General features: G+C 41.4%; 1 protein-coding gene across 1 annotated transcript; it reads left to right on the top strand.

The window, feature by feature from the left end:
* Positions 1–920: 920 nt before the first annotated feature.
* On the top strand, positions 921–8,282 carry LOC110505178 (transcriptional regulator Kaiso). Its single transcript, XM_021584210.2, has 2 exons — positions 921–1,066; positions 4,383–8,282. Exon 2 carries the CDS (start codon positions 4,385–4,387, stop codon positions 6,299–6,301), a length of 1,917 nt encoding a protein of 638 aa, XP_021439885.2. The 5' UTR covers positions 921–1,066; positions 4,383–4,384; the 3' UTR covers positions 6,302–8,282.
* Positions 8,283–14,011: the final 5,729 nt, after the last annotated feature.

The raw sequence follows: 14,011 nt of genomic DNA, 5'->3' as shown, positions 1-14,011 counted from the left end.
CCCACACCCACCTACCATAAACCAATCATGCCAATGCTGAGCTATATGGAGCCATCTGCATTGTTACAAAATTTGGGCTGCTCACAGCGATACCCTATGAAGCTCAATTTGGCCTCTGCATGCCATGGGAGGCTCCGCAATTGCGTCACACCATCAATATGGCGCCTCCGACCACATTTTTGGGATAAAACATAAATTGGTTCAGGTATTTCAACAGTGGCATGCACAGCAACTGGGAGCCAGGGAGACATGCACTTAACCAAATCCCCCACGTTCATCTTGAAATATAACTCTGTTCTGAAAATGTAGACTTTATTCTCTAAATTCAATGTTGAGATTATTCTCAAAATATTGCTACTTTTTTAAAGTACTATTGTGCAAAAAATAAGAATCCAAGTGCCACCACCCTTTGCTGTTCCTTTTTTTCCCTCTTCACTTGGCCTTAATACTCTTCCATACATCTAGAAATGACCTCTGAGAAGAGTGGAAGGGAAACAGATGTATTGTTTGAAACTGTTGGCGAGTTAGGTGAAGACGAGAGCACGGAGAGTAAGAATGAATGGGATACACTGGTGAAAAGGAAAGTCAAAGTTGTGGTTGAAATTAGGAAACCCCTAGACTCTTTTTTTTCAGAGTGAGGGTTTTGGACCAACGTAACCTGGACGATCCTTTGGAAGTTTTGTTAAATGTCATGGGTGTGTTGGTTGAAGTGGCATCAGTGAGGGTATCAAGAAGTGGGCTTATTTTGAGTTTACAGCTGAGGCATTAAATAAATCCTGTCAAAGGATGTTCTGCCCTCACAGGCCCCTGAGCCTGTATAGGGATGAGACTTGAATTAGAATGTGACTGAAGGAGTGGGATGTTTTTTTTATGTGCCACATTTTTTATATTGTTGATGATGTTGGTTTATCCCCTTCCTACAATGGATTTTTTTCTATAGTTTACCACACGTACTGTAGGTGGCGCCAGGCACCTCTAAGGACTGTTTGGGGACCGCAATAATACCATAAAAGAAGAAAATACTTCGTTTGGAAAGAACAATCAATCATAAGGCTTGGCGCTGCAGGTAAATAACAAGTGTTACTTATAGAAGCCAACCTCATATATTGGCCTCATCCAATAATTTTGTCATGATGGATCAGCGTTTACCAAAAACGTTGCAACCTGCCGCGAACCAGGAAGCTAACATCCCTCTCCTGTAGCCAACTAACGTTAAGCTAAAGCTACTGTAGATAATTGTCCTATAAGTTATCCACAATAATCAATCAATACTAAGTTGTATCTCCCCTAATATGCATGTGAGCGAATAGATTGTATAGATACTAGGCTGCCTTAAATCACATTTATGTGATTGGCATGCAATACTCAATTGTGTAGACCGGCCTTGTGTTAGTGAATGGTGTTAGGCTAACGTTAGCCTGTAAGCTACAAACAATGCAGATTCTCTTTCGCTCATTCCTACAAAATTGGTTGTGCAGTAGTGATGGGAAGTTCGGCTCATTACTGACTCTGGTTTTTTTTAACTTAACGAGTCAAAACGATAACGAATCTTTCGACTCATTTCACCAATTTGAATCAGTAATGCCCAGAGCACGCAGGACCCCCTACCGGCGAACGATGAACTGAACACTCGAAGGAGTACATTGTACATGCCTCTCGTTCATAGGGGCCTTATTGGAGTGGGGATTTGTGACTGAGACGTATTAACATTTGTTGGTTGCTAAGCATACAAACAACGTTGCTCCACGATAGGCCTACATTTGAAATCAAATTAATTTATAAAACAATTTTCACGCCAGCAGATGCCTCAAAGCGGCTGGGTAGCCTAGAACGTTGGTGTAGTAATACTATGAAAGTTTAGATGCCAATCACCATATAAGTTCAAAGATGAAAAAGCCTGGAAGGAGGAGAGATGACTAGAAACGATTCAGTTGACCGTTTTAGCTAGCAGTGTAGTTAGTTTGCCAATTATTTTATTCACCACTCTAGCTTATAGAACAGCTAGTATAATAGGTAGCTGACTCCTACCTGCTTTTAAAGAGTGACTGCCCCTAAAAAGCAACTTCTCATTTTGAAAATGGCATATGTGCCATCGATGTGAGTCAGAAACATTTATTCTAGTGTCAACATTGACTACAAAGTGTAAATAGGAGCATTTTTGGTCACAAAGTTAGTCTCGTCCAAAACTGAGATTTGCCAGATGATAGGGAAGAATTGTCACGGAATGAAGGTTACCGTAACAGTTTTCCGTGGATTGGGTTTATTTTAATCCTGTCCACAGCTGGCCGCATCCAAGTAATCATACATTTGGAGAGCAGCTTTATGGGGCCTGTAATGTCCATGGTCAATTTGGGGCGGCAGGGTAGCCTAGTGGTTAGAGTGTTGGACTAGTAACCGGAAAGTTCCAAGTTCAAACCCCCGAGTTGACAAGGTACAAATCTGTCGTTCTGCCCCTGAACAGGCCGTCATTGAAAATAAGAATTTGTTCTTAACTGACTTGCCTAGTTAAATAAAGGTTAAAAAAAACATTTGGTTTGACATCTAACCCTATGGGGGTTAGATGGGGACCATCAGTAAACTACACAATGTACATATTTTAAAAGGTCAGTAGCTCCGCACTCCAACTATAAAATGTAATAATTCATATACAAATATTGAAAGCATTTGAGACAACTAAAACATGTGCAACCTGAAAATATCGTCAGATTTCCAGTTTGTAATTCATTGACGGTCCCTAACTAGCCCCAGAGAAAGGCTATCCAAAGTCAAACTAACTTTGCCACGGCAAGCCAGTTGAAGCTAATTGGCTAAATAATTTGTCTAACTCTTCCCACATCCACATCAAACCACACCCCGAAACCAACTCACGTTTGAATTCAGTCAAAACCAAATCACGTTTGAATTCGGTCAAGGCCGCTAGCCTTTATTATTATTGTTTAAAAAAAACAAATCAAAACCCAGAATTTTTACGTGTAATTATAGTGAGACACGGAAATTCTGGTCTTAATTTTGACAGTTCGTTGCAAAAGTGATATATTTTGGTATTTTATTGGTAAATCTAGCTCTTTTTGCCGCTAGCGGTTCAACTCTACCATTAAAATCATGATGTAGGTACGTCATCTCAAGGGAGGGTTCGGTTTGGGATGTACTGGGTGGTACCACCTCAAGGCTTACTATAAAATCAGGTGATAGGGCGCCTTATTTGACAATGGTCATGATAAGTGGAGTGTGCCAATATATTTTGCATCATGCTTCCTTGACAAGACAACTGACGTTACACCAAATTAAAATGGCCGTAAATCACATTTCTGCTTATGACCAAATTCAATGTTTTTGCTTACCGTTTCATCTGTGCTTTTACAAAGGAAAAAAAAAACATGTAGGCTATGAGGATTATATGTTTATATTCGTTGCTACATCCAAAGTAACAAGAAATAGATGACAATGGTGGTCATGTCAACTGTGTATATTTCCCTAACGCTGTGACTGGGGGCACAGCCCGCTAAAACAGTTGATTTATAGTTCAATGGTTGTGAGTTCTAATCCCACATGGGGCAGATATCTTTTTTTCTCTCCAAATCCTTTACAGTATTCATCCAATGCCCACACACCTCTAAGTCAAAAGAGTGAAAAGCATACCTGTGAGAATGGGTCACCCTGGTGGTAGTAGTAGTTGTAGGTGTTTATACAGTAAGACCAATCTGTGAGTCAATTTGACCATTTGAAAAAGGGCTACTGCATAAATACTGCGGGTTGGATTGAATTGAGCCCCTAATCTTCATTTTCAAGGTGATGATTGCACTTTTCTTCCCAATACAATACTGCAATAAACGTGAGTCCATATTTCAAATGTATTTTTTGTGCCCCATGCGTTCTTGCCCCACACCCACCCCAAAGTTAATATTTATGAGCAGTTCACCTCACCCACAACTTCTCAATTTAATGCATTTTTTTAAAATTTGAAAGGGTTGGGCAAAGGCTAAATTGGGGTTGAGAGTTACCCTTTAATGAAACAATTCTAAAATGAGGCCAAATAAGGGAGTGTAGTCGCCCTTTAAAACAATGAGCTACTACAGAGATCATTAAATGATGTCGAGATACTAATGTCTCCACCAAAACAATGGGAGTCGTTGTCCCAAAGGCAGGAAGGCGTGCTACAACCTTAGGTCCAAAATAAGCCCATAGAAACGCATTGTGCTTATTTTGGACAGATTTTGGCGAGCGTGAATCCTCTCGCTTCGCCTCTTCTTCTCTGGCTACTATGAATGCATGATTAGGTTACCCAACAAGAAGTGAAAGGGGATTTTAAATTTACTGGTAGTAGAACAAAGACCGTCAAGTGAATGCATTTGTTATTCATTGCTTTTGTCTTCACTCCACAGGGATGTCGGGCCTAAAGCTGATCTCTGCAACTGACACCCGGTATTCAGGAACGGTGCTGAAGTCGATGAATAGACAGCGGAATAATGGATTGTTCTGTGATGTCACCATAATTATACAGGACCGTAAATTTAGAGCACACAAAAACATCTTGTCCGCGTCAAGTACTTATTTCCACCAACTCTTCTCAGTGGCTGGACAGGTGATCGAGTTGAATTTCATCAAGGCGGAAATCTTTGAGGAAATCCTGAATTACATTTACAGTTCCAAAATTGTCCGCATTCGTTCCGACATGCTCAATGAGCTTATCAATGCTGGGCAGGTGTTGGGCGTGAAGTTCATTGCGAATCTAGGCGTACCGCTCTCACAAGTCAAGGGCTTACCTGGCCTGTCCAAAGACACAGAACACAATGAAGTAAGCTCCGTGGAGAAAAGCAGTACAGACTCAATGGGGATGATGCCTATTGTCACCGAGTCCTTTTCACTGTCTGCAGAGGAGTTCAGTCAAACTGACAAAAGTGCAAACAAGGATCAGGACTCGGACGAAGACGACATTATGTTTGTATCCGAAACGGACGCCACCAAGAAATGCAAGCCCTGCGAAATCATCGATTTGGATGGACCCAATACAGAGGAAGACTCTGTGACAAAGCAACCGGGAGAGGCCAGACCCGCTTTGACAAAGGACCAAGAGAAAACAGTCAAAGCAGCTCCGCACCTCAACAGCTCCTCGCAGACCTTGCAAGGCCAAACTCCTCTGATCAGACCCATGGTGTCCCCTGACACAAGCTCAAATATTGCGTCTTCACCCGCTGGAGCCTCCTCTTGCAGCACACCCACTACGCCGGCTAGAATTGGCACTTTCACCCCCGAACCCATCAGCACCTCCCTGCCCTCAGAAAACAACAAGATAATAGGAATCCACAAGAAGCAGGTTACACTAGCTCGACAGAGTGACTTAAAAATCAAGCTCTCGGCCCTTAAGTCACCTGGCGGATTCATCAACGAGGCAGGCCTCAACATTCCCCAAATATCCGCCACCACAAAAAAGACGATAACATTAGATAAAGCCTCAGAGATCGACTCGTTTTCTCCAGGCTGCAAGGTGTATGCCAATATTGGGGAAAACACATATGACATTGTCCCCATGAAGGACGACCCCGGGGAGGGAGACTCTAAAAACAGTAGAGGGGGAAAGAGGTCTCTGATGGCTACCCCTCTTCAACCTTTCAACACCTCTCAACTGCCACAGGGTGCCACGATCAAGAAGACCAAAACAGAGCAGCAAGATCACTACGAGCTCATCATGGACGGGAAGACTTTCTTTGTGTGCATGGTCTGCAAGCGTCCCTACGTGTGCTTGACGAGCCTCCGGCGCCACTTCAACACCCACTCCTGGGAGAAGAAGTACCCGTGCCACTACTGTGACAAGGTGTTTGCTCTGGCCGAGTATCGGACCAAACACGAGATCTACCACACAGGCGAGCGGAGGTACCAGTGCCTGCTGTGCAACGAGATGTTAATCAACTACCAGCTACTGTCGACTCACTGCAAACAGGCCCACAACCAGGACCCATCCGGGAGGAAACAAAAGGACGACACCGACAACAACTTGTACCGCCTGCTCCCTTGCAAAACGGTGCAGTTCAAGACCTACTCATATGAGACAGACGATTCAGATTCACGAGGAGTCCCTATTATCCAAGAGGATGGGAGCGTCCAGCACATTAACCCTGGAAGGGGGCACCTGGCCAACCCACTACAGTTACAGTCCACCCAGGGCAAGATGTTGAACTGGGATGACATCTTTGTGGAGCCTGAGGCACAGCCTGGATCAGGTGCCCACCGGCCAGGGAGCCACCCTATCCAATCTCCCCCAGGCTCTTCTGAGTTTGAGTTTGTCATACCAGAGACGTACTGAGCAGGGTGGCTCACCGCTCTGTGATCTATGCCTTGTCAGTGGGTCCCCTTATTTGAATTTTGTTTCCTGGATCCACATCGAATGTTGTCTTTTTCAAATGTTCAACAGTTGTTTTAGCTAAACTGTACAAAAATATAAACATACAACAATTTCAAATGTTGTACTGAGTTACAGTTCATATAAGGAAATCAATCAATTGAAATAAATTCATTAGGCTCTAATCTATGGATTTCACATGACTGGGCAGGGCCAGCCATGGGTGGGCCTGGGAGGGCATAGGCCCACCCACTGGGGAGCCAGGACCATCCAATCAGAAAGTTTTTATTACAAACAGAAATACTCCTCAGCACCCTGTGACCACCCCCACCTCGCCCCCATTCAGATGATCTGGCAGGTGAAGAAGCTGGATGTGGAGGTCCTGGGCCGGCGTGGTTACACGTGGTTTGCGGTTGTGAGGCCGGTTGTACGTACTGACAAATTCTCTAAAACGACATTTGTGGCGGCTTATGGTGGAAAAATGAACATTCAATTCTCTGGCAACAGCTGGACATTTCTGCAGTCAGCATGCCAATTGCACGTTCCCTCAACTTGAGACATCTGTGGTATTGTGTTGTGACAAAACTGCACATTTTCAAAGTGGCCTTTTATTGTCCCCAGCACAAGGTGCACCTGTGTAATGATCATGCTATTTAATCAGCTTCTTGGTATGCCACACCTGTCAGGTGGATGGATTATCTTGGCAAAGGAGAAATGCTAAATAACAGGGATGTAAACAAATGTGTGCACAACATTGTAGAGAAATACGCTTTTGGTGCTTATAAACAATATTCTGAGATTTGTTATTTAATCTCATGAAACACAGGACCAACACTTTACATCTTGTGTTCATATTTTTGTTAAGTGTAGTTGTTTTTAGGAAATTCCTATGTGCTCTAGCTAGCCCATCCGGAGTGTAATGTGACTTTTGTTCTTATCAAGCTCTTGTCATTGAACTATGTATTGGCGCTCATTGTATTTCTACTTACCCCTTTTTATGGTAAATATTTGTGAGTACTCTGTCTGGAGTGCCCATGCAGTTCAACAGAAGGACCCTAAATCTAGGCATACACATTTATTTATTGTTAGATCTTTATTTTTTTATGAAATATATTTTTTTATCGGGAGTCAAATTACCTTATGCCTTTCGGGAGATAAAATGTACAGTGGTGCTGAATGGTAACAGTTGATGTTTGTTGTTTGAACAGAGATTGGATCAGGATGCTGGATATTGATGGAATTAATGGATGTCATTCATCCCTTTGTTTTCTGAAATCCACACTTTTTAATTAAACTTTAATTAAAAACAACCACCGACTCTTTCCTCATTGCTGTTGCTATAAGATGAATCTCAACAAGGAAACAGTCAGTGGTTGTATTTGATTCACATTTTATTAAAAAGTATGGATTTCAGAAAACAAAGAAAGGCACACAACTACAGAGGACAAACATAGGTACAAGGTAAGTATTTCATAATTACATTTTTTAAAGTATTGATCCACAAAGCCTGGTCTCTGCTTTACTCCGTTGGTGGAGTTCATCAGAAACTTCCTTCACCATGGAGTTGAGTTTAGTCAGCTACCTCCTACTCTGTATGTATACAGTTTGCCTACATAGGAATCATGTAACTTGAAAACCATTTATTTCTGTTATGAAATAGCACCTAGTGCAGGATTGTTCTGTAGATCATTCTTTTGTTATGTCCCTTCCCCTTGTCAGTATGTATTTGAATTGAGTTAGACTGTGGAGAGCTAACTTGACATTTTATACTGCTTCATTATGTCCTTCACTGACAACTTTTATGGCAAAAAAACCTTACACAATTAACAGTGGTGTAACTTGTACATAATTGTGACCTTTTTCACTTGAAAATGTTTCTGTTTTAAAAACGTATTTATTAGGTATAGTGCTAAACAAATGTTAATAAAGATTTTTTTGTTTTAAAGTGTGCCTCATTTTGGCAGAATGGAAGAGACCTATTGAATGAGACGACTACACAGCATTTTAGTTTGAATCTGATAGTTTTCCTAAATCCCATAGTAATGAAGGCCCCTCCCCTCCATTGGCATTTTTTCCCTGGTGGATGGTGGTTCTCAAAAATGGAAAACAAAATGCACCTTGTGGGGTAGGTATTTCATTAAGGACATGTTGACTATTTAACCTTTTTGTCGTCTATGGGGAAACAACACCGTACAAGCATTTTACACAATTACTTTTAATGGCGAAACAATCAATCCACGCCAGTCAACAGAAGTCCATCTTAAGCGCAGCGGTTGAGAAAGTGCTATTCAAAACAAATTTTGCAAAACCAAAACGGACTACTTTAATCGATCATCTCAAGAGGCTGCACTTTACTTTGAGGTCAATGCATTTTGTGATTAAGACAACACAAAGGGGTGTTCTTTTGGTATACTCAAGTGTACGTGTGTAATAACCTATTATATTACACCCATATAGAGACAGGAGAGTTTAGTGTTTAGTCCCTTTACAAAAATAAATAACATTAGGAGTGATCATTTCTTTTTCAGATTCCTATGGAGCCAGATACCTGCCAAAAGGATGAATGTACATATTGTTAGGATCGTAAGAAAATCCATACTTAAATTGTTAGGATCATAACAAAAGCCAAGTGTGAAACAAACGTAAACGTGACATTTCATCTGTGAACATACAAACACCATGTTACGACTACGGACTGACATTTTAGGCTTGAACAAATCTTGTGTTGCAATTCTGACGTACAATAATACCTTAAAGAGTTTTGACAGTTTAATCTCGCCAACAAACAAAAAAACGTACACCAAATGGCCTGTGAGGAGTGCTACCCAAACAAGTATAACAGCATAAAAAAAAACAGATGTCAGAGAAACCGGAAAGAGGTATCCTGCACGTTTTCAAGTTAAAAGTCTTCATTCTCTAGTACTCATCAGTTGAGTTTATCTCACATTGACGTAGCTAATGTAATAGATTTGTTTACCAGCGCATGTCTAGATGGCATTATGCCTCTCTTTTATTGATGTATCTACAGTACCAGTCAAAAGTTTGGACACCTACATTCAAGGGTTTTTCTTTATTTTGTCTATTTTCTACATTGTAGAATAATAGTGAAGATATCAAAACTATGAAATAACACATATGGAATCAAATAGTAACCAAAAAAGTGTTAAACAAATCAAAACATATTTTAGATTTGTCAAAGTAGCCACCCTTTGCCTTTGACAGCTTTGCACACTCTTGGCATTCTCTCAACCAGCTTCACCTGGAATGCTTTTCCAACAGTCTTGAAGGAGTTCCCACATATGGTGAGAACTATTTGGCTGCTTTTCCTTCACTCTGCGTTCCAACCCATCCCAAACCTTCTCAATTGGTTTGAGGTCGGGTGATTGTGGTCATCTGATGCAGCACTCCATCACTCTCCTTCTTGGTCAAATAGCCCTTACACGGCTGGAAAACAAATGATAGCCCCACTAAGCACTAACCAGATGGTCTTCTTCTTATTGCTGTAATTTTGGTAGTGGTTTCTTTGCAGCAATTCAACCATGAAGGCCTGATTCACACAGTCTCCTCTGAACAGTTGATGTTGAGATGTGTCTGTTACTTGAACTCTGTGAAGCATTTATTTGGACCAAAATCTCTGAGGCTGGTAACTCTAATGAATTTATACTCTGCAGCAGAGGCAACTCTGGGTCTTCATTTCCTGTGGCGGTCCTCATGAGAGCCAGTTTCATCATATCGCTTAATGGTTTTTGCGACTGCACTTGAAGAAACTTTCAAATTCTTGAAATTTTACAGATTGACTGACCTTCAGGTCTTAAAGAAATCATGATGGACTGTCGTTTCTCTTTGCTTATTTGAGCTGTTCTTTCCATAATAGGAACTTGGTCTTTTACCTAATAGGGCTATCTTCTGTATACCACTCCTACCTTGTCACAACACAAATAATTGGCTGAAACGCATTAAGAAGGAAATACATTTCACAAATGAACTTAACAAGGCACACCTGTTAATTGAAATGCATTCCAGATGACTGCCTCGTGAAGCTAGTTGAGAGAATGCCAAGAGTGTGCAAAGCTGTCATCAAGGCAAAGGGTGGCTACTTTTTGAAAAATCTCAAATATAAGATATTTTGATTGGTTTAACACTTTTTTGGTTACTATATGATTCCATGTGTTATTTCATAGTTTGTCTTCTATTCTACAATGTAGAAAATAGTAAACAATAAACAAAATCCTTGAATGAGTAGGTGTGTCCAAACTTTTGACTGGTAATGTACTTTGAAATGAACAAGGGAGAGGTTAAATGTAGGCTAAGTCTGGTATAAGCTTATTCCCACACTTCACAATAACTCTGTTGCAGTGGTCTTAGGTAGTCTCCATATAGGCTATTCCCTCCATCACGACACTGCTGCCCAGTTGAAGAGCTTGTGATCTCCATGCAGCACCATGAGCCTTCAGAAAAACAACCCTCAGCCTCAGAAGATGCTCTTCTGGAGGCCTGCAGTCAGAGTCATTATACCCTAATAAAGTGCAGAGTATGCATGATGCGTGCAACTTCTCATTCCAACATATTTTAACATTTGAATTAATCCTTCATTCAGTTCAGTCAGTATGTCACCCATTCAGTCATATGTCTGAGTTGCAATAGGAACTAAATCAAAGAGAATAGAACAGTCTTATCCATTTGTTTATTTTAATCCATGTGTATTCAAACGTATTTGGCCTATCACATTAATAATATGTTTAATTTAGTCATATCCAAATTAAAAAATAGGCTTTCAACTTGTAGGCGTTGCAATTTAGGCTGTCATTTTGGGTACTGGTGTCTTGCGGAATAATTTTAGAACTCTCTTTTATGACTGTTTTTATTATAGGGCTCTCCTTAAAAAGAGACCCTAGCTCACAGGCCTCTAAATATAGCCTCCAAATAAAATTTTTACATAATAGTTAAAGCACGTGCAGTGGCTGATTGGAAAGATTTCACTCAGGACAGGTTATGACCAAGACGTAATCAATATTTAGTTTTGTCTTGTTTTGGATATGGATATATCCTCTGCGTGATGGGGTTGTGCATCGCAAAATGGCTAGAACAAGCCTACATACCGAGTCGGATTCACTAACAGTCAAAATGCCTAATATAAAGGCCTACAGTCCGTGCTCCAAATACTGGAAAAAGTGTGATTCATTAGTTTACATGATCACCACAATAGCCCCACGCGGCTATAAAATTAAAATTCTGCCATCATATAACACACAACAGCATTGCATATTTAGATAGAGTTGATTTAGGTTTATTCCGCTAACATCTGGGCTAGAGTTGCTTGATTGACTAGCTAACTTCGACTAGCTACGTTCGGTTCATGTCCTTTGCAGATGCCACATCACTGACAAAAGTTTGTACGCATAAAAAAAGATCTGTAAACGAGTAAAGGGATGTGTAAAGTGAGAATTTAACGTGTAAATGGGGCGGCAGGGTAGCCTAGTGGTTAGAGCGTTGGATTAGTAACCTAAAGGATGCAAGTTGAAATCCCCGAGCTGACAAGGTACAAATCTGTCGTTCTGCCCCTGAACAGGCAGTTAACCCACTGTTCCTAGGCCCTCATTGAAAATAATAATTTGTTCTTAACAACTTAAAGGTAAAAAATATTTTTTTTAAATTCATAGTCGTAACATAAGGTTTGTACATTGGACAGATATGTTTCACACATGGTTTTTATTACGATCCAAACAAGTCACATATGGATTTTCTTACGATCCTAATGATACGTATGTTTAACCTTTTGGCAGGTATCTGGCTCCATAGATTTCCCCCCAATCCACCCCACAACAAAGGCTTTTTTGTCATTATTGCCTCTGCTATAACCCTGCTCACAATCTGCGAACAACAACGTGAGATAAAGAGTAATATGATGAACTGTGATCTATGCTTCAAAACCTTCATTTTACATTACACTTTGAGATACAATTGTGTACCTTTACATATGTCCAAGCAACGTTACAGATTATATTTCTAATGATGTACAGTAAATTGCACGCTTTTGGTCCTAATGGAAATACACTAAAAGTTCAGCTTGAAAGCAATCTAACAGTGTTAATACTGGTTCAATGTGACATTACCAAGGCGTATCAATCAGTCCCGAATCAGACAAACCATTCCCAAACCACGACACCAGTGTCATGCCACTTAAATGTGATGCAAAAAATAAGGAGCAATCACGGTGCCACTTTTGACAGGAAGCATTCATAGAAAACAGAGAGAGAGAGAAACACACTGACTGAGGTGCGAGTCAGAGGGAGGAGACCTCATTGTCCAAGGTGGCGAGCTTCTAATCTGGTCAGGATAACTGGTGCTTCTCTGAGAGTCGACAGATATGGATAAGGCACATCTGTACAGTCGTGGCCAAAAGTTTTGAGAATGACACAATTTTCACAAAGTCTGCTGCCTCAGTTTGTAGGATGGCTATTTCTATATACTCCAGAATGTTATGAAGAGTGATCAGATGAATTGCAATTAATTGCAAAGTCCCTCTTTGCCATGCAAATGAACTGAATCCCCCAAAAATATTTCCACTGCATTTCAGCCCAGCCCTGCCACAAAAGGACCAGCTGACATCATGTCAGTGATTCTCTCGTTAACACAGGTGTGAGTGTTGACGAGGATAAGGATGGAGATCACTCTGTCATGCTGATTGAGTTCGAATAACAGACTGGAAGCTTCAAAAGGAGGGTGGTGCTTGGAATCATTGTTCTTCCTCTGTCAGCTATGGTTACCTGCAAGGAAACACGTGCCGTCATCATTGCTTTGCACAAAATGGGCTTCACAGGCAAGGATATTGCTGCCAGTAAGATTGCACCTAAATCAACCATTTATCGGATCATCAAGAACTTCAAGGAGAGCGGATGAATTGTTGTGAAGAAGGCTTCAGGGCACCCAAGAAAGTCCAGAAAGCGCTAGGACCGTCTCCTAAAGTTGGTTCAGCTGCGGGACTGGGAACCACCAGTACAGAGCTTGCTCAGGAATGGCAGCAGGCAGGTGTGAGTGCATCTCCACGCACAGTGAGGACTTTTGGAGGATGGCCTGGTGTCAAGAAGGGCAGCAAACAAGCCACTTCTCTCCAGGAAAAACATCAGGGACAGACTGATATTCTGAAAAAGGTACAGGGATTGGACTGCTGAGGACTGGGGTAAAGTCATTTTCTCTGATGAATCCCCTTTCCGATTGTTTGGGGCATCCGGAAAAAAGCTGGTCCGGAGAAGACTCGGTGAGCGCTACCATCAGTCCTGTGTCATGCCAACAGTAAAGCATCTTGAGACCATTCATGTGTGGGGTTGCTTCTCAGCCAAGGGAGTGAGCTCACTCACAATTTTGCCTAAGAACACAGCCATGAATAAAGAATGGTACCAACACATCCTCCGAGAGCAACTTCTCCCAACCATCCAGGAACAGTTTGGTGACGAACAATGCCTTTTCCAGCATTTTGGAGCACCTTGACATAAGGCAAAAGTGATAACTAAGTGGCTCGGGGAACAAAACGTCAATATTTTGGGTCCATGGCCAGGAAGCTCCCCAGACCTTAATCCCATTGAGAACTTGTGGTCAATCCTCAAGAGGCGGATGGACAAACAAAAACCCACAAATTCTGACAAACTCCAAGCATTGATTATGCAAGAATGGGCT

Source organism: Oncorhynchus mykiss, chromosome 31, assembly GCF_013265735.2.
Source record: "Oncorhynchus mykiss isolate Arlee chromosome 31, USDA_OmykA_1.1, whole genome shotgun sequence".
Classification (NCBI taxonomy): Eukaryota; Metazoa; Chordata; class Actinopteri; order Salmoniformes; family Salmonidae; genus Oncorhynchus; species Oncorhynchus mykiss.
The sequence above is the reverse complement of the archived record's forward strand: the minus strand, read 5'-3'. Positions and strand labels throughout refer to the sequence as shown.

Excerpts from the sequence above, each read along its gene's own strand:
- LOC110505178 (XM_021584210.2), top strand. The coding sequence starts at position 4,385 with ATGTCGGGCCTAAAGCTGATCTCTGCAACTGACACCCGGTATTCAGGA.